The following is a 20,917-nucleotide window of genomic DNA, read 5'->3' as shown; positions in this document are numbered from 1 at the left end:
CAATAATGACTTTCTTATTGTCACTCGTGCAACAATTTCAAATTTCTGCAGAAATCTGAATAATGTTATCAGATTTTCAGATAAACCTCTCTCTCTTGGTAGGTTTAACTTTTTTGCATTCTTTAAATTCTTAAATGATCTCCTGTTTGATGTGTTCCTTCATGATGCTATTTTTACTCTTTCACTCTCTTACAAACCTTTAAAGGGTTGGAAGAACAATGGTATTGATGCTGATACTAGATAATATAATTCAGCCCCAAATACAGATTTGGGGCAGAATTAATTTACACATCCCTCTTTTCAGATTATTATTATTATAATTTATGTTTTAAATGTGTTCAGCCACATGTATCCTTTTACATATAACTAATGGCATTATGCTGCTTTATATTGATCTCTCAATACACTACCAATTAAATGATTTAAATATTGTTGATTGTATGAATACTTTTGAAAGTCACACTAGGCTTTGTTTGATATTTATACGTCCAGTACATATGTATAATGAAATATACTATACTATACTATTTTTACTACGGTAATAATAATTTAAAAAATTTAACTAATTGTCCGATTTTTTTTTTCTTTTACCCGAGAATGGATAGCGCTGGAGCACAATTTTGTTCAGGCGGGAGTTGGTCGCCTACAGTGACGTAATTCAGGAGCACCAACAGAATCATGGCGGCCACCGGCAACAAATCAGTTCTCTTCGTTTGTCTGGGTAAGAGACGGCTTTTACCATACCTTCAGCAACTGTTTTTTAATTAAACACCACGTGTAGAATAAGTACACATTTTTTACTCTCAGTTATCCCCTTGTTATTTTCTTTATTCAGGTTTCATCGTATTTTTTAGCTAGCTTGCCTCTCAGGTGCTAAAACTTCAGGGCCATACGCCAACAAAATCAGGACTTTAACTCACATTAAAAACATTTTTTCACGTTTTCGAGCATAGATTTGTCCGATGTATCGGAAAGAAAAGTAACTCGCATGTGGGGAAATTTTCTCGCATACAGTGCAGTTTCGGACAAATTTGGGCTAGTTTGACAAGAACAGGTGGATCAATAGTGGCTGTGATCCAGTTATTGGAAGCCCCGCCTCTTTGCATGGTTGTACTCAACGCCCAGGAACTAGAAATGCAGATCTAGAGTGCCTCCCTCGTTAATGGTCTACCACATCAGGTCTAAATCTCTATAATGCAATTATGCCATATTTATTTGTTTTACTGTAGATTGTAGATAACCTTTGACATTTATTACATATAGATTATTTTTTCACCTGGGATTTTATGCCATCTTTTAGATTTATATATATATAAAAAAAACAATGTACAAAAGTCGTTCAAAAAGTAATGCCCCTGACTCACTTCCAGATGTTTGATCCAGCTGAAATTTAGCATGTGAGGTTATTTAACTCTCTATAGATTAAGTAGCAAATTACAGCTCTGAACTATGTGTGGTTTCTGACTTAAAGGGGTTTGAACTGAGTAAAGTCTGAAATGGAGCCTGTTGAGTGTCGAGCAGTGATCCGGTTTTTCTATCTGAAAGGACTCACACCACGGGAGACTTTTGATAAAATTAAAGTAACTCATGGTGATGATGCCCATTATATGACCTTGCAAAATGTTTTACAAGGTTATATTATGGGACATTATCACTATAAGTTACTTTCATTTCATCAAAGGTCTCCTGTTGTGTGCGTCCTTTCAAATGCAAAAACACAAACTAGACTCAGTTTGAACACCTGTAAATCAGAAACCACAATGAGTTCAGAGTTGTAATTTGCTATTTAACCTATAGAGATTTAAATAATTTCAGGTCGATCAAACATCTGGAAGTGGGTCAGGGGTATTACTTATTGAACACCCCTTGTATGTGTTAAAAGTAACTGGAGTGCTCTACTCTAGTCGGATCGAATAATTTCACTTCTATCTAAACCTAACAAGTTTAATTGGATTACATATGATCATATTTCCTTGAAAGTTGAACGTAAAACAAGCCTAAAGTCGTAGGGAAATCATATTTAAATGTCAAATAATTCTGGCTTAAACATAGGGATTAATGTGCTGCTGATGCACCTGAAATTCCCTAATGTGTTACAATAAACGGGAGTCCTAGTTTGTTCAAAATGAGTGTAAACCGATGAATTGTTTTTTTTTCTTTTTTTAAAAGTCTTTATGAAGGTCATTCGGTGGGTGGGGCGGCGCCCTAGTGTCCTCTATTGGCCAGCCGCCACTGGGGTATACAACTTGGCTTTATCACATCATTAGGCTTTGCCCAGCGTAGGGGGGTCTAGGGGTATCCTCCGCCAGAAATTTTTCACATTTATACACTCTGAAACTCTATTTCCTGTGTTTTGAGGTGTAATACAGCAAACATTTTTTGTCTTTGTTATGACACTACTTTTTTCCTGATTATGAGAAGTATGTGTGCTTGACCAGAGGTGGAAATTTCATAAGGAAGGCATGAGATCATTTTCAGGTACAATATTAAATTTCATAGGTTTATTCAAACAATCAGAAAGTGTAATGCTATGTTTACACCCCATGCGATTTAAGCATCAAAAAAGCGCCTGCTGTTTCATTTTTGATGCATGTGCACATTAAGGTCAGACACACCTCAAGAACATCTTTGATGCTTCGAAGCACATCCAGTAAACTGAACAGATGATTCTGCTCCTCTTGTGTTCAATGCCAGAGAGCGGTTTTTCTATATTTGCTGTGATCAGTGGGTAAAAAGAAGTTTTAATATATTTTTATGTGTGAAAGTCCACCTCAAAACATATTCTGTGCAGTCAGTTCATCAAGAATACAATCCTGCCCCAATATATTATTTCCCTGTCAGAGGCGTGCAGACCCCAGCATACCGGTTGGGGTGTAAATCACATCCATCATGGCGATTTGATTCAGTATCGATTTCCTGACCTAACGATTCGATTATATTCGATACTCAAGAATACACCACGATACGATTAATCGGTAAATTTTTTTATTTTTTTATTTTTTTACACCTTACAGGCTAAACACAGTTTCAAGTTTAAAATAAATCAATGAAAGTTGTAATATCGTTATGCTTTTTTTTTTTTTTTTAGAAACAACAGCAAATAACAGAAGTAGAAAAGTTGCATCAAAAAATACTGCAAAAATACTGCACAAGATCAGTGCAAAGAGTGCAATGCAATACCTCGACTCCAGACGTCCCCGCCCCCTCCACAGACGCTCCGTTGCTCTTCTCCCAAATTGTAGCTGGCCGCAGACAGGAGGCCGGCTTGTTTTGTGAAGTTTGACCTGCTAGAAGAGCGCAGGGACCCTTTTTCTACCTGGATCTCCGCCCTTTTTGGCCCTCATGTCCCTCCGTCTTCGGACTAAACTCGCCCCCACTTCCTCTTCGTCTGGGCCGTATCTAGACCCACAGAGTGTAGCACAGACCACGCTTCAATACTGAGCATAATTTAAAAATGTCTGTGTCAAGCTCACTGCAACACACTGCTGTAAGAGTATAACCAGGAAGTGAGGTTGGAGGGCAAAATAGGTTTAGCGCCACCGCAGCATGGGAGGGAGAATTACGCCCAGGAGCAAATGGATAAAAATAGACCGGAGGGAAAAAAACATGAATCGATTCTCTTGCGGACATGTCGATGCATCGGATCGTCGGCTGTTGGATCGTTGCATCGATACAAAACGATTGTTATTTACACCCCTACATACCGGCGGTGCACTGTCACTGGGAATCCCCCAGCAGCAGCTGCCTCAGGCCCTGTCGCCTTTTTAGGATTTTCCCCTACTGATTTGTGGCGGTTGGAAGGTGACGTTAGCATTTTTCAGGTACATGGTAAAAACTGCAGGTTCCAAAATAATAAAAGCGAACACATTTTCAACATTTTAAGTTAATCTAGGCATTAATAAACAGTTTCAGTGGAGTGATCATAGTGATCTGCATCAGGAGCGCCGTCCGTCTCCCTGCCAGCTCGCAGATCAGCTTCTCGGATTGGTTGATGTGGCACGTCAAGCAACAAAAATTACATTTTTCCATCTCCAGCATCTGCTGCTTGTGTATTTTTGAACATTTAAGCGAAGTGTCTGGGGGGGTAAGTAGGGTGTACCAAAGCTGTACATTCCAAAAATAGGGTGTACAATTTGTAATTTTTTAAATAAAGACCATACACAATGTACGCCTGAACACTAAAAGCCTGCCCGATAAATGGTTGTGGTCATGGTAGGATTTGGAGATCATCCTGGGATTGTCCAATTGGAGACGTACAGGTGCTGGTCATAAAATTAGAATATCATGAAAAAGTAGATTGATTTCAGTAATTCCATTTAAAAAGTGAAACTTGTATATTATATTCATACATTACATACAAACTCATATATTTCAGATGTTTATTTTGTTTAATTTTGATGATTACAAATGACAACAAATGAAAATCTCAAATTCATCATATCAGAAAATTAGAATATTGTGAAAAGGTTCAAAATTGATGGCCCCTGGTGCCACACTCTAATCAGCTAATTAACTCAAACCACCTGCAAAAGCCTTTAAATGGTCTTTCAGTCTAGTTCTATAGGCTACACAATCATGGGGAAGACTGCTGACTTGACAGTTGTCCAAAAGACGACCATCGACACCTTGCACAAGGAGGGCAAGACACAAAAGGTCATCGCTAAAGAGGCTGGCTGTTCACAGAGCTCAGTGTCCAAGCACATTAATAGAGAGGCGAAGGGAAGGAAAAGATGTGGTCGAAAAAAGTGTACAAGCAAGAGAGATAACCGCACCCTGGAGAGGAATGTGAAACAAAACCCATTCAAAAATGTGGGGGAGATTCACAAAGAGTGGACTGCAGCTGGAGTGAGTGCTTCAAGAACCACCACACACAGACGTATGAAAGACATGGGTTTCTGCTGTCGCATTCCTTGTGTCAAGCCACTCTTGAACCACAGACAGCGTCAGAAGCGTCTTGCCTGGGCTAAAGAGAAACAGGACTGGACTGCTGGTGAGTGGTCCAAAGTCATGTTCTCTGATGAAAGTAAATTTTGCATTTCCTTTGGAAATCAAGGTCCCAGAGTCTGGAGGAAAAGAAGAGAGGCACTTCATCCACGTTGCTTGAAGTCCAGTGTAAAGTTTCCACAGTCAGTGATGGTTTGGGGTGCCATGTCATCTGCTGGTGTTGGTCCATTGTGTTTTCTGAGGTCCAGGGTCAACGCAGCCACATACCAGGAAGTTTTAGAGCACTTCATGCTTCCTGCAGCTGACCAACTTTTTGGAGATGCAGATTTCATTTTCCAACAGGACTTGGCACCTGCACACAGTGCCAAAGCTACCAGTACCTGGTTGAAGGACCATGGTATCCCTGTTCTTAATTGGCCAGCAAACTCTCCTGACCTTAACCCCATAGAAAATCTATGGGGTATTGTGAAGAAGAAGATGCAATACACCAGACCCAACAATTCAGAAGAGCTAAAAGCCACTATTAGAGCAACCTGGGCTATCATAACACCTGAGCAGTGCCACAGACTGATCGACTCCATGCCACGCCGCATTGCTGCAGTAATACAGGCCAAAGGAGGCCCAACTAAATACTGAGTGCTGTACATGCTCATACTTTTCATGTTCATACTTTTCAGTTGGCCAACATTTCTATAAATCCTTTGTTTTTATTGGTCTTCAGTAATATTCTAATTTTCTGATATGATGAATTTGAGATTTTCATTTGTTGTCATTTGTAATCATCAAAATTAAACAAAATAAACATCTGAAATATATGAGTTTGTATGTAATGTATGAATATAATATACAAGTTTCACTTTTTAAATGGAATTACTGAAATCAATCTACTTTTTCATGATATTCTAATTTTATGACCAGCACCTGTAATTGTAGAAGAGGGCAGCAAAATATGTATAGTTTTAAAATCTTATGCCATCTGTTTCCGTGCTTTGGAAGAATTTAACTTGTAACTCATTTAGTGTATGGATTTAATTCATCTGGATCTCGCATACGATTTTTGTTGTTCTATTTTGTTTGCTTTATCAAAGCGTCGATCCAATAACGGTTTAATCAACAAGGGATACTGGCATTATACTTTTCAAACAGTTTATTTGTTTTTAATCATCCCAATAATATGTGTTGTGGTTTTCAACAGGGAACATTTGCAGGTCACCCATTGCTGAAGCCGTGTTTAGGAAGATGGCAACTGATACTGGAGTGGTTGATCAGGTAAAATGATCTGTATTCACTGAAACATTACAGAATATACATCTTAGCAAACTACTAAGAATATATTGTTTTAAATTCTGTTTCTTTTTTTATGAAGGCTATAATTGCTATATTCAAACCATATGTAGCTTTTTTATATTTTGAAGAATCTCTAACTGTTGGCAAGTTACTTTTATTTTGCTAAAAAAAAGAAAGAAAGAAAGCTTTAAGCGGCTCTAGTCTAATTTAAAACATTTACAGAAAGGCTGCCTGGTCTGGAAGTTAATAAAAAAATAACTGATATAAGTCCTTTGGTAAACACTGTATTGTGTATAATTATATTTTTTATTTGATCACACAGCAGATGATCTGACAATTCTGGTATTAGCAATTAAAAGGTTTGGGATTTATATAATTTAAATTGAATAAGTTTAAGGCTACAAATTAAGATGATTATCTGTAATCCCTATACTATTTAAAACACTTTAAATACTTGACCACTTTTTGTTTAGCAGTATGACACTTCTGATATGTTGTTGTTTTTCATGCCCTGCTATTCCTAGTGGAGGATAGACAGTGCTGCCACCTCTACCTATGAGATAGGGAACCCTCCAGACCACCGCGGTCAAGCCTGCATGAAGAGGCACGGCGTGCCCATGAGGCACGTGGCCAAGCAGGTACGACCACGCTCTTTACACGTAGCAGTAGCTAGCGGCCCCTTTCTGTGCTCTGTTCTTGCAGTGGGTCATAGACAGTGGCGCCACATCTGACTGGAATACAGGCAGCTTACCGGATAACCGCGGTCTGGCTTGTCTCAGGAAGTATGGCATTGAGACAAGCCATAAGGCTCGACAGGTACACCTCGACGATCCATGGCTACCCTTACCTCATCAGTGAGATTTTGTAATAATCTTCTGCTGATAGTGCATCATTTGACTATTAGAGGTCATTTTGGATCCAGAGCTGTCTGAGAATGTGTCAATAGAAATACAGGTGTTTGATAAAAGTTTACTGATTTTTGTCTTCTTAAAAATTATTTATTTATTCGTTCTTTTTGTTTTTGTTAATGCAGAAAAACTATGGAATATGTACAGTGCTGGGAAAAAATATAATTTTCCTCATGCATTGCCTCTCTTTTAGCTCTTTTCTTCCTTAGAATTAAATATCAGAGAGAGAGAACCAGTATAGATAGAAAAAAAGAGAAATATAAATAGGGGAAACAAAAACACTGCCTGCATTATAGAGATTTGATCAGCCAAGTTTTGCTGTCTTACAGCATATATGTTATGCTAAAATATATATATATAAAAAAAAAAAGCACAACATACTAATCAAAAGAAAAGAAACAAGGAATATCAGTGGAGAAACTGTTCCAAAGGTCTTACTATGGCTTTGAGAGTCCAGTGAACATCTGTAAGAACTATTTCTAGCTGGATGAAAGCTTAAAACATTCAAACTTCAATACTTTGCTGACAAAAATTAGTCCAAGATTGCATCAGCTACTCATCCATGAGGTCAGAAAGAACCCTGAACATCTAAAACACTATAGGCCTCATATGCCCAAGTTAAACCTGCTGTAGGAAAGAAAGTGAGGGGAAATGGCACATAGGGCCTAAAGAGTTTTGGGAACATATCCCGATGTTTAATGCTAAACCTTTTATAAAGATCTTTAATCTTATTGTCTATCTAATATAACACTAACAGAGTTTATAAAAAAAAAAAAAAGAAAATCATAGCAATAGCCAAATGTGGTGGAGGAGTGATGGTTTGGGGCTGCTCTGCTGCTTCATGACCCGGATGACTTGTCACAGTTGATGGAACCATGGATTCTGCTCTCTAGCAGAAAATCCTGGTGAATTTGTGACCTTAATCTCCGTTGGTATGCAGCAGGACAATGATCCAAAACACACCAGCAAGCCTGAATCTGAATGGTTAAAAAAAATTTATCGAAAAAAAAAAAATTTATTTTTTTGGGTGGCCTAAAAAAAAAAAAAGGTCCCATCTCGGATCCAATTGGCATCTTTTGCTGTAACCTTAAACAGACCGTTTCTTATTGTAAAATCTTCACTGTGGCAGAACTTAAAATAATCATTACTTGTTAACCAATATGTTGGGCAGTTGTTTTTATGATTAGCGTTAGATGGGCATTACTTTTCCAAATAAACTGAGTTTATAAAAAAAAAAGAAAAATCACTAATGTAATTTAATTTATGAAACATTTGGCCAACAGGTGTGTGTAATAGTAAAATTAGTTTCGAAGTGTGACAATATTGCAAAAAAAAACAAGAATAATACCTTAAGGGTTTTTACTGCATTTTAAAAAAAATAAAAGTTTCATTATTTTAATTCTTATAGTGGCGGAAAAGAAATCCGATATGCTGAAGCCCTATTTTTTGGATTTTAGTTCATTTTTATTTATTCTGAAAATATTTGACTCCAGAACAAAGAATCCTGTTCTGTTTTTTGATATGTACCCATTTTTAGTGTTAAAGTTACAACTCAAATCGGCCCGTCTCCTGTACGACTAAAATTCAGTTTTAAATGATCCTAGTTGTAGTGCCAGAAATCACTCTGAGATATTTGCTTATCTTGGGACTTAAAGCTGTTTGTGACGCTGTCTCATCCTGAGCGTGGCTCCTAGTCCCCCATCACCTTCTAACACCTTTTTTCCCCTCCTCCGTCGTGAGACATCTTAGGTGTCTCACCCTTTTTTCTAAGATCTGCTGTCTCCTCGCGTTGTCTCACAATAAACCCATTCTGTCAGGCTAACATGTAATCTCCTTAAATCAGAAAGCTAGACCTCTGGCTTAAACTCAACCAAATCCACACAATGTGCTCTGACAAGCTTTTGCGTTTTCCTTTATCAGTCTTTTTTTTTCTTCATTTCACTTTTGCTCCCACCATCCCGCTTTGCTGAACTTCTGGTACAGCTTGTCTCTAAGCAAATTGCCCAGTTGGGATTACGCCTGGAGACCATTGCATCCCTAAATACACGAGAGTGTTTGTTTAGTAAAACAAGCATTCTCAGATGATATCTTTAGCAAGTAATGTGGAAAGTTTTTCTCGTATCGAGGAACTGCCAGCAAGACGTAGGATTTAGGAGAGCTAAATTTGTGATTCTATCCTCAGTGATATGTTATCATTGTGTCAACATTTTAGGAATGATCATCTTCAGCCAAAATACCGCAATCCCCATGTAATCACATTCATTTAGCCTATCATCTCTAAAGTCTCTTTTTTTTTGTTTTGCACAAACATGTCTTCCTGCTGCCATTATCGAATATGTTTTTTGATCAGATATTGCTCTTTTTCTTCATACTACTGATTACTAAGAGTTAGTACTATGCAATGGCGGAAAGGGAAGATTAATACGGTAATTAAAAATATTTTTTTTAGCGAATAAAATGTTTTGTTACCTCTGGTCAAAATGGCTTTAATGTAGTATTAAAACATAAACTTTGAAAATTAACTTATTGTATAATAGTTTGCAGGATGTTTTAGATCTGCCACAGGCAGAGGCTCATTTATTTGTTTATTTATTTGCTCCAGTTCTCAGCACTTACCAAACACGTCTGCATAATATCAGGGAAGAATCTTAATAACACTACTGTGGCTTATTATTTGATGACAAAAATAAACTATAATACACATTTTCCACATTCTTTGCTGTATTGTACAATACTTAGATTTCTTTGAATATTTTTAGAATCATGGCCACTAAAACTATTTAAGCAGTGTGGGGCATTAATGATGTGTTATTACAGAATGCTCTGTACTTGAACCTTGATGTCCTACGAAAAAATGGGTCTAACTAGGACATCACAGGTGCGAGTTATTTTATTATACAACTCTACAGCCACCTATATTTGGAAGGATTGCAAGGGCAGTAGATAGAAATGCATAGTAGAACAAAATACAATCAACTTTCTTTGATTTTTGTCTTCTCCATTTATTCCATCTCAGTCCCAAATCTAACCAATGACTCTGGATAACTTGCAAATGGGAATGTTCAACAATTTGTCTCTTTGTGTGCTCCAAACTTGTAGATTAGCCAATTTATGTAAAGAAAAGAATGTAAATCCCTTTATTATCCCATTGGGAAATTCGCACTCTGCATTTTGACCCATCCAAGCAGTGTGCTGCCATTGTGTGGTGCCTGGGGAGCAATCAGGGGTTAAGGGTTTTGAACCCAGAGTTCAGGCTGTCGGGATCAAACCGGATACTTGCAACCTTCTCAGAGAACAAGCGCACTGCTCTAACCCACTAGGCCAAAACTCCCCCTTCAATGTAGTTTAAAAAACATTTAACTGGATTAAATGGTTATTTTTTCCTAAGGATTTGAACAAATCTCCAATAAATGTTATGATCCAACCCATTGTAAATACATTATCAATGAGAAAAGGATAGAGCGATAGAGTAAAGTTATTACCCTCCATTCCAGTGAGACCAGCTACTGAGATACCTCTTGGTATCCTGAAATGCTTCTTAGGCCCTATTTTGCTGTTGCAACCATGAGATGTGAAAGGTTTTATTTATTTTATTATATATTTTGTTGCCTAATGTTGAGGTCCTAAGTCCACATTTTGACAGAGGGAGCAGATTTTTTTCCAAATGTTCAGGGTTGGATTCATGGCAATTATAATAGTTTTTATATCCTCAGCAATAGTTCAGAAATATTAAACTAATGGGGTTAAATCTTTGAAGGCAAAACTGAGCTATTGTGGATTAAGACTTTTCTTGCACAATGGAAAGACCTCTGGATAGATGGATCAATGGTGTTTTTTTTTTTTTTTAAAGGGAGGACCACTCTGGTGAATCAGATGTGTAACTCTTATAAAGGCTAATTTTATTAGATATTAAAGAGCATTGTGTTTATTGTTTTGCCTGAGAAGAGCACACATTATTTTTTATTATAGGATTTAAAAAAAGGTTCCATTAACTTGAGGAGTAATAAATTATGACGTTGACTCTGGAACCATCCTGAAACAAGAAATGTTTCACGAACTTGTACTTTTCTAATAACTTTAAATTTATTTCTTTTAAAAAGCAGGTTATTTTTACGAACAGCACCGTCCCATCGCCACATATCTCCACATAGCTTGTCTAAGACTTTACCCTAAGTTTTTTTTTTTGTTTTTTTTATCTGAGTTTAAACATTGTTTATCGCTCCACTCACTCCTTATTTTCGATAGGACCCTCCCTTCTCATTCTAAGCTATGTTTTTTCCATTAAATCAATCCAGAATCCCTATCAGGCTTGTAAAGAATTTTTTTTATTTTTTATGGAAGTTAAGCACCTTTCATTTAAACTGTAATGGTTAGTCTGTGCGTGTTGAGCTCTTTGTTTCTAATACCACATTGTGTGAATAAGGGGAGAGAATATGAACTCACTTGTTACATAAATGATAGTATCTGTCTGCAGAGATTTTTTCTCCTGTTTTCCTTTTGCTTTTCAAACATGTTTTTTTTTTCTGTGCCATTAAAATGTCTTAAAAGATCAATCACTTGAAATCCATGTTGTGCTTTGAGAACTATTTACCTCTTTTTTCTCCCGTTTTTATTTGTTAGATCGTCAAACTGATTTTTATATACCTTTAAGATAAATCAAACAATTCAAATTGACCCTTTGTGAATAAATAATTAACCTCCCTCATGTCAGAAGTCAAACCCAACAATACGAAGTAGGCAAGCTCTCAGAAAGGGACTGATGAAGAGTAACTTCAAACTAAAAAACAGAAAAAGGGGTAACGAAAAAGAATTTTTTTTAGCTTGTTGGAGCAAAATCGGAAAGAAAATCTTAATTGAGGGAAATACTTGTTCACAGCACAATATATGCATGTTTTTTAGAATCTGTTTCTTATTATTCAGCCAAGTTTCTTGATTAAAAAATTATGAAAGCATAGCCAACAATAATAAGACGTTGATGCGATTTATTCAGAAGAATTGAGAGTCCAAAAAGAGGAGAGTTTATCTTGCAGAGGAGTGGAAGCGCCTAACTGTCTACCTTAGCACTGTCATGATTTGTTTACCTTTAAGTTTTTCCTGTTTAACTCTAGATTCAGTTACTTTCTGCTGTTAAACTGCTATTTTTATGACAAATCTAATTTTAAAGTATGGATTAAAGTGGGAAGTTTAGTATGATAATGATTGATATTTACTGCTGAGGATTCCTCCTCTCTCTGGAAGGACCAGTGGGAGTCTTTGCTGTCTGTAACAGGTTTCCACAAGAGCCAAAACTAATATTAGCCTTTCTCTGTGTTTCTATTCCACTTCCAGGTGACCAAAGATGACTTCATGAGCTTCGAATATATCCTCTGCATGGATGAGAGCAACCTGAGGTACAGTTATTCCAGCTCACAGCGTTGTTTATTTTCCCTTTCCAGCGCGGATTGCAGTTTGACGAAATGCAGGCATTAAAAACACCAGGGTCATTTTTAATGTGTCTCATCTGGCTGTTGGGATCAGAAAACATTTACTCTTAATATGCTTGAGCTATGGTTGTGATCCATGCTGTTTGATCACATTCAAACAAAACTGTGGTAACATTGAGCTATAACTAACTCTTTGCTGAATGCCACTCTTTAATGAGCAGCGGCCTTTCTTAATCTCTTTCCAAAGGTCATGAGGAGGGATATTTTTTTGTTACTTTGAACGTTTAGGGATCATTTTGAGATCACATGCCTATGGCAGATCTGATCCGTAAGCAGCTTACTGAGTTCTTTGGATGCCTTGTCTTTGCCCTTTAGGTGTTTTTTTCCCTTCGTTTTTCCTCCCACATATTTTTATTGCTTGAGAAAGAGTTGACTAACTTTTTAACCTCCTTTTTAGGGCTAAATTTTACTTTATATGTACATTCTCTTGTATTATTTATTTGATATGCTTTTCAGGTAGGATTAATCACATAGATGAGTATTATTAGCAAGTTTGAGTTGAACATTTTTAGTATTGTTGATTCTTGCTATGAATGAGTAACAATTTTTGTTTAACTTTCCAGCGACTTGAAAAGAAAGGCCAATTCAGTGAAAAACTGCAGAGCAAAGATCGAGCTTCTCGGGTCATATGATCCTCAGAACCAGCTGATCATTAAAGACCCATATTATGTAAGTATTCCTACGTCAAATTGAAAATAAAAAAAAAAACACTTGAAAAAAGTCATGCAAAGTCTTGAGAATGGGTGCCATGCACGCACAGGACCTCAGAATCAGTTGTTGATGTAAAACTCCCTCCTATAGATGAAGCCGTCTTAATGTGAGTCTGAGAGTTTTTCATCACTTTGTATTGTTGTGCTGAAAAGTAATTCAACACTTCAAGGGCTAAGAAAACACTGGTGTGTTGCTTCTTCCTTATTATCATACAATCTGAAACAGTCATCAGTCACTCCATGGATTCATACCAGTTAGAACTCAACCAAGCGAAGAAACTGAGAAACTCATATTTCAGTGAGATAATTCTGCTCATGTTACGATAGGATAGCTCTGCGTTGAAAGCACATCCTAAACTGACCACTCATACTGTCTTACGCATTATGGTATTATAACAAAACCTAGTAAGGGCCCCAAGCTGTTGGGAAACTTCACATTCTTTATGAAGCGAGTGTAAAAAAACAACATTTCCACCCATAGAGCACGGGTGTTTGGTGTCAGCAAACATTGATGCTTCTTACATATTTACATATTTCATATAACTACATATTTTGTGACATCCATGTATAAAGAGAAAATTAGATTTTTCTTTTCACCAGATGTGAGTAACAACCCAGGTAATTCATACATAGAAAACAGAAAGAAAAGAAGAATGTAAAATGACACAGGAAACAAATATTGAACTCATAAAACAATGTGAATACCAGAACATTTGTATGTGTGATCATATAGACATTTATAGCCCGTCAAGCCAGACTGACGGGGCATAAGTTAATCTGGTATGGCTCAGGCTCCTTCCGAAAAGTGCGAGTCAGTAAGGATTTGCACTGTTTGGAAGACTTACGCCAAAGTGGAAGTCTATCAGTAATTTTCATTACAAGTGCTAGCTTAAAAGTGGTGGCAGTAAAGCAGACCCTAGGAAGAGAAATCAATGAAAGCTTTAATATTGTTATGCAGTGTTTTTTCTTTAGAAACAACAGCAAATAACAAAAGTAGCTCCACCAATTCCTATTAAAAACTCATTCACTGAAAAATAATAATGTCCCTGCGTTATAGATTCTGAAAGGCCTTGCATCAAAAAATACTGCACAAAATCAGTGCAATGAGTGCAATGCAATACCTCTGCTCCAGACGTCCCCGCCCCCTCTGCAGACGCTCTGCTGCACCTCTTTCAAATTGTAGCTGACAGCAGACAGTGCCGCAGACAGGAGGCGGGCATGTTTTGTTTTTATGACCGAAATTGTGGAAAACAACTCATGAAGTTTGACCGCTAGAAGAGCGAGGTGCGTGAGAACGCTGGGACCCTTTTTCCACCTGGATCCCCGCTCTTTTTGGCCCTCATGTCCCTCCGTCGTCGGACTAAACTCGCCCCCACTTCCTCTTCGTCTCGGCCGTATCTAGACCCACAGTGTATAGCGCAGACCACGCTTCAATATTGAGAATAAATCAAAAATGTCTTTGTCAAGTTTACTGTAACACACTGCTGTAAGAGTATAAGCAGGAAGCGAGGTAGGAGGGCAAAATAGGTTTAGCGCCACCGCAGCACGGGAGGGAGAATTACGTCCAGGAGCAAATGGATAAAAATAGACCGGAGGGAAAAAAACATGAATCGATTCTCTTGCGGACATGTCGATGCATCGGATCGTCGGCTGTTGGATCGATGCATCGATACAAAACAATTATTATGTACACCCCTAGTGCCGACTCCAAGCAATCTTTCTGTCCTTTAACGACCAGAACTCGATTAAACTTAGTTACTTTTTAACTCCTGTTTTATAGTCCTTTTTATATGATTTTACCCAGTTTGAGTTAAGAATAATTATACTATCCACACAATTACCTGATTTTTTCTGATAGTCCAGGCCTAGGCCTGCCTTTGAAACTGGCTTTACCAGCTCCTTTCTAGACTGATTCACTAGATATGTTTCCATTTTTCTATTGCACATTTTGAATAACTGTATTAGAAAGTCTTTATCAAATAAAAAATTTCATTCTCAAAATTTTTTACTCTCACTTAAGTTGACACAAGAGATGAAGATACTTTTTCCGAATCAGCTCTGACGTAGCTAACTTTACTCGCACGGCTGATCAGCTGTTTCTGCTATCAGTGTCTTGCTTGATGTTTTGCTTATCTGTTTTTACATATTTCCATTTATAAATTACTTTAGTTTCTATCCTGGTCAAAACTTCCTGCCAATGGCACATTTAGAAATACATTTACTGTGAAAAAACTGCATTGAATTTAATAAAACAAAAAAACCTGCTGTTCAACTATATGAATTTGACCTAGTTTTACAGCATTGCATGTAAATCTAGGAGAAAAAGCCCTGCTGTTACTCAAACAGTTTCCAACTTTCCACTTTGATTTAGAGTCAAGTAAAAATACTTTCTAAATAAGGGAATTTGTTGGGTTGGGCGACTGCAGAGTTTTTATTGGTTGAGATTAGACTGAACACAGCCGCTCTTGTTTCTGATTAAACATGGTTTAAGCTCAGGTAAAGATAAACAGATGGCACTAAAACATTATCAACCAAATTGTATACATTGCCCTGTGTGCCTTGATTTAAAAGTTGGCTGAAATGATTTGGTGTATAGAGAGAAGGGAAAACATGAGGCAAAGCTCCATGGGTCAGGATTTGATCGTTAATTCCCACCAATTGTTTATGTATGGAAATTTATAATAAGAAAAACATAATGAGACAGATTTGTCTTACTTTCCTCAGATTCATAAGTTCACATACACTAACAATCTTATTCATTAAAAGAATTTGCAATTGCCTAGATAGAGCTGATGTAATTGCTTTCTAAACATCTTTCGTTTGCAGTATTTGAATGAAGGCATAAATGTAGATGTATCTTCTAATGGAAGACTGAAAAGTTTGCACCTCTAAGTTTGATTTATACTCAAGTTTAATTTCCATGTGTTTTAAATTGTGACATTTCTTTGTTCATGAATGTATTTTCATCATGAAAATGTTCAGCTGTTATTTTGGACATATTTGTGTGAAATTTACATATATACTCCTGAGCAGAAGCAAAAAACCTTCTGAAGCTGGTAATAGTGTTATCCACAGTAAACAATATGTCCTCTTATTACTAAAAGTTAATTTTAAAGGAATAAGCCATTACTGCAACACATAAATTATTTAACTCATAAAATCGTAAGGCTGAGAAAACCATCCCCACCACTGAAGTAGCAGGTTTTTAGGGTGTTTCTGCTACCGGAGGGACTGGTGAACTTTACTCAATTTATTACATGATGAGGAAAGAACATCATTTTGAAACAATGAGGCAGCATCTCACATCATTATCCAAAAAATATGAAGGTTAGAGTCAAATAGGTCTCTTAAATGGATGATTTCCACCTTTTTTTTTTACCTCTATACATTTTCAAAGATGCATATATCCGCAAGCAAAACATTTAAATAAAAAATACTCGTAAATGCATGATGATCAGTCTGATGCTCCTTGATTAAATCGTACTTTATATTAAACCTCTGTTTTTGATCTAACAATGAATTTCCAGCTTATTATAAATGTTGAACTGAAATATCTGAAAGAATAATGGCCCCTATTTCACTATTGCTTTTATTGACATTTCAGAATACTGGTTTAGCTTTGTAAAAAATAGGCCTAGCAGGAAATGATGCACATTGAAGCCTTTTGTTTGTCTGTTTGTCTTTGGGTGGACTTAATATGTGTTCAGATGCATGATGGGGTTATAGAGAGAGTTCACAATCCAGAGGGAGAAATGAGATCTTTTCTAAGCATGTTTCATGCAATAATCAGCTCCAAAGCAAAACAGTGCGGACTGTTGTGATAAAACAGATCAATTACTAGTTAAAAAAAAAAAAAAAACATGTCTCACAACCTTTCCAGACCTGTGCTCATTTCATTCGCTTTTCTTACAGAACCGTAATTACTTGGACTGCAACATCAAGTCATTTTCTTTTTTCTTATGTATCCGATTAGTTTGGCTTTTCATGCACCATTGCTGGCTCAAGTCTTTTGTTCTTTACATACTCTCCCTGCAGTGGGAGGCCCAGCCAGATGATTTGGACAAGGTTTCTTGGCTCCTTTTTATCTTTCCTAAGGGTTGTGAATGAGAAAAGGCAGAAGTTGGAGAGGTGCCTAAGGAGAAGTAGTGAAAGGTTTGAGAGCACAAATGGCAGTGATAACATCAGGATAAATTCGTGACTCACTGTATATCTAATGGTTGCTAAATCTTTTGTTTTTCTGAAAGTATTAAGAATTAAATTTTTTTCCTGTGTGGTCTCAGAGAGAGCAGGCTCTGGAGATTTGTGTGTGTATTCCTTCTTTTCTCATCTGCCCTTTTACTTGTCTTGGAACGCCATCCCTAAATAAAACATAATTTCATTAGGGTTTTGGCTGAAGGAAAATAAATATGGCCCAACACTATAAAGGGGCTGACAGTTGTATTCGGTGTGGTTTGAGCATCTCACTTCATCGCATAGTGATCAGGGGCTTTCTAGGTCTGCTTACCAGAACTCCTGATATTTAGTGTGGTTTTACTTTGAATATTTTATCACCATTTAGAACGTGGAGCCTCGCCATCAACCCTCTGTTTTGACCACAAAATGAGACAATGGGTGACTAAATAAATGCAGACATGTGTTTCCTCACTCTACTGGAGGGATGGGGATGCACCTTGGAGCCAAACAGAATGCTTCCTTTTCATCCTCTGTCTTTTGCTCTTTTTATCCTAATTGAGCAATTTTGTTTCATGCCTAAACAGAGTTGTTTAAAGGTTCAAAGAGTTTAATCATGTTCTATGACAATAAATTGAAGCATAACGTTCTTGATTTTTGAGTTGCTAAATTTAACATGGTGTTCTGCCAGATTACTAGATTGCCTGTCAGCAGTGTGATTTATTAAGAAGCATCTAACCAACTCCCTCACTTTATCTGAGAACTGTGTTCTGCTTGAGCAAAAAAAACAAACAAAAAACAAATGTACCCAATATTAAGCAACAATTCTTGTTCACGTTTGTGGTCTGAATTTTCCTCTAACATTCATCATAAAGTGCAAATATTTTGACATCAAAGTAGTTTTCCAATAAATTATCCAAGCTGTGAGAAATATTGCAATGCAGATTAATCCTCAAAGTTTTCCACAATTTGCCACATTACAAGCACAATCTTGGTTAAATTTTAATTTTATTTGACGAATACAAACTCAGCGGCTCTGCAGTGAAAAGCGACATATGAATAAAATTTTTATTTGCAGTTGCAAGTCTTTAAGTGTAGAATAATATTCTTTATTGCGAGGATCATTCAACAGGTCCTTTTAATTCCCAACAATGTAGCATATTCCTTGCATATGGAACTGAACATTAATGGATTAAAAACACATGTTCTTAAAATCTCCAATTGTCGTATTATTTGAACCAGCAATGTTTTAATATGCTAAATATGTGCAAAGAAATCAGCAATGGTTATAGCCTTAACACAGAGTGGTAGGAACGTTCCCCCTCATCTATCTGCTGTGGTCTTTGGTGTTTACGATACTGTTAACTGTTACATAAAAAACTTTAAGACTTCTGGGGAACAGCTGGATTTAAACTGAGGTTATAATAAATTCAATTATGCAGTATATTATAATGATGATCACACTTTCGTCAGTAAAAAAACATGTTTCATCTATTATTTTCTTTCTTACTTAATGTTAATGTGATTCTTTATGTTGTTCTTACCTTTGCAATCCTAGTAAAGGACATTAAAGCTTTTGGTTCTAACATGAGAAAATGTCTAGGTGCAATGATATTACTTCAGAATTATACAGTAATGTCTGTATTTACATTCACACACAGTAGATGGGGTTCAAACAAAAGTTTCCTGTTTTTCTGGAGTGAAAAAACAAAACAGAAACCACCAAGGCATGTGCCAAAACCTCCATGAACTGAACAGTTCAGAGTTTCAGAAACACTCAAGTCTCTTTGGTGTTATGCCAATGTTTGACATATAGGAATGTGTCAGAATTTTAGTGCGGCTTTTCCGCTCAGATAAGCCCCTTAGGATCCGATTTAATTCAGTTTGAAACTTAAAATAAGTTGAAAACAATTTTCTGGGTAAATAGTTTCCATCATTCAAAGTTTTCCCCTATATTTGCAGTAGTGTGGTTGGGTCAATTATTGCCTCTTTAAAGTGATGTAAGTGACCATTTTATCAAGCTTATGTAACTGAAAATGTTTTTTTTTTTCCTTCTATTTTGTCGCTCAGGGAAGTGATGAAGACTTTGAGAAGGTGTATGAACAGTGTCTACGCTGCTGCAAAGCATTCCTGGAGAAGAACTCCTAACAAGATCCCATCATGAAGCACTTATGACTAAATTTAACAGCTGAACACGGTCTACCTTGATACATCTTTACTGTCAGAAAACCAAGTCAATGTATCTGTTCTGCGTCTGTCAATGAAACACCACCACAGCGCTATTCTACAGTATTGTAGATGTTTTAGCAATGACATTAACACACTGCTGCTTCTACAGGTTTATCTGGATCATTAAAGAGAATCATTTACTTCAAAAACTGTTTTACTTGGTCAGAAATCTTTCCTCTCTGTGTGAATTTCTTAACTAGATTTATGTAAAGCCTTAATAAGAAATCTATAGAGCTAAGGAATTGGTGATAAAAAAATATCTTATTTGAAAAGATCCATTTATGAACATGTTTAAATAAAGGAATAACTTCTGTCCTGATTTAGTCTACGCAGCTAACAGTTTGGTTGATAATGGTCACACTTTAAGTTAAACTATTGATAGAAATAAAAGTCTACTTACCATAATAAAAAATACCTGATTTTTAAGATGTTTAAATATTGCATTAGGAATAAATAATTTCAGGACTTTTTTCCACATTTAATCTAATATAAATCCCATCTATTCAGTCAAAACAGATATGTAAGGGAATAAAGTGATACAAAAACAGTATTCCGGTTACATATGTGTTTAAGCTCATAACCAAATGCCTTGTTTTCTTCAGCATCCAAGTCTTTGGTACATACCTACCGTAGATTATACTGGATGTTAATTATGTATTATGTTATGGCCTGGCTCTTGGAACTTAACAAATAAAAGGAAAGCCACACATGGAGGATAACTTAAAATAGGATTTTTTTAACAAAAAACATAAATGGCTGGAGGGGAGAGGAAGAAAGAGCGAGCTGAGCTCCTCTAACCTTGTCCGGTCTGAGCTGAGCTGCTACTGGCTGGGGTTGATCACCTGATTTAGGCTGGAGCGGAGCTTGGGCTGTGGAGCTTGGTTTGGAAGATCGGTGCTCCTTAAGATGGATCTGACGTCAGTCTGGCCAGCTGCCTCCACTTCCATTCAGCACCAATTAGAAGCTCTACACAGGGATGTTAAGGACTCAGGAAAGGCCTTGGGCCGTAATAATTACACAATGACCAATGTGGTGTCCTTGTTTCTCCAAAGGAACTGTTTGCCGTTCAAATCACAAATGCAAATGCTTATTTTATTTCCATGTGAAGTATAAAAAAAAAATCCACTAAGAATGTTGTTTATAATTGCATTTGTAAAAGATTGGTCACTCTGACAAGGATTTTTGT

The 20,917-nt window shown here is 36.8% G+C and overlaps 1 protein-coding gene across 2 annotated transcripts; it reads left to right on the top strand.

The window, feature by feature from the left end:
* Positions 1–575: 575 nt before the first annotated feature.
* acp1 (acid phosphatase 1) lies at positions 576–19,884 on the top strand. 2 transcript variants are annotated; one of them, XM_038271145.1, is made up of 6 exons: positions 576–721; positions 6,140–6,213; positions 6,934–7,047; positions 12,468–12,529; positions 13,186–13,291; positions 19,573–19,884. In XM_038271145.1, the coding sequence occupies exons 1-6, from the start codon at positions 679–681 to the stop codon at positions 19,648–19,650; spliced, it is 477 nt and encodes a 158-aa protein (XP_038127073.1). In that variant the 5' UTR covers positions 576–678; the 3' UTR covers positions 19,651–19,884. The 2 variants fall into 2 exon arrangements, with proteins under 2 accessions (XP_038127073.1, XP_038127072.1); XM_038271144.1 differs by lacking the exon at positions 6,934–7,047 and adding an exon at positions 6,756–6,869.
* Positions 19,885–20,917: the final 1,033 nt, after the last annotated feature.

This window comes from Cyprinodon tularosa, unplaced genomic scaffold (assembly GCF_016077235.1).
Source record: "Cyprinodon tularosa strain WSP-4 unplaced genomic scaffold, ASM1607723v1 ctg791, whole genome shotgun sequence".
Classification (NCBI taxonomy): Eukaryota; Metazoa; Chordata; class Actinopteri; order Cyprinodontiformes; family Cyprinodontidae; genus Cyprinodon; species Cyprinodon tularosa.
Note: the sequence above shows the minus strand (reverse complement) of the source record. Positions and strands in the feature narration are given on the sequence as shown.

Coding starts and splice junctions, on each gene's coding strand:
- acp1 (XM_038271145.1), top strand. CDS start 679: ATGGCGGCCACCGGCAACAAATCAGTTCTCTTCGTTTGTCTGG. Junction 12,530..13,185: donor ATGGATGAGAGCAACCTGAG/GTACAGTTATTC, acceptor TTAACTTTCCAG/CGACTTGAAAAGAAAGGCCA. Junction 13,292..19,572: donor TCATTAAAGACCCATATTAT/GTAAGTATTCCT, acceptor TTTGTCGCTCAG/GGAAGTGATGAAGACTTTGA.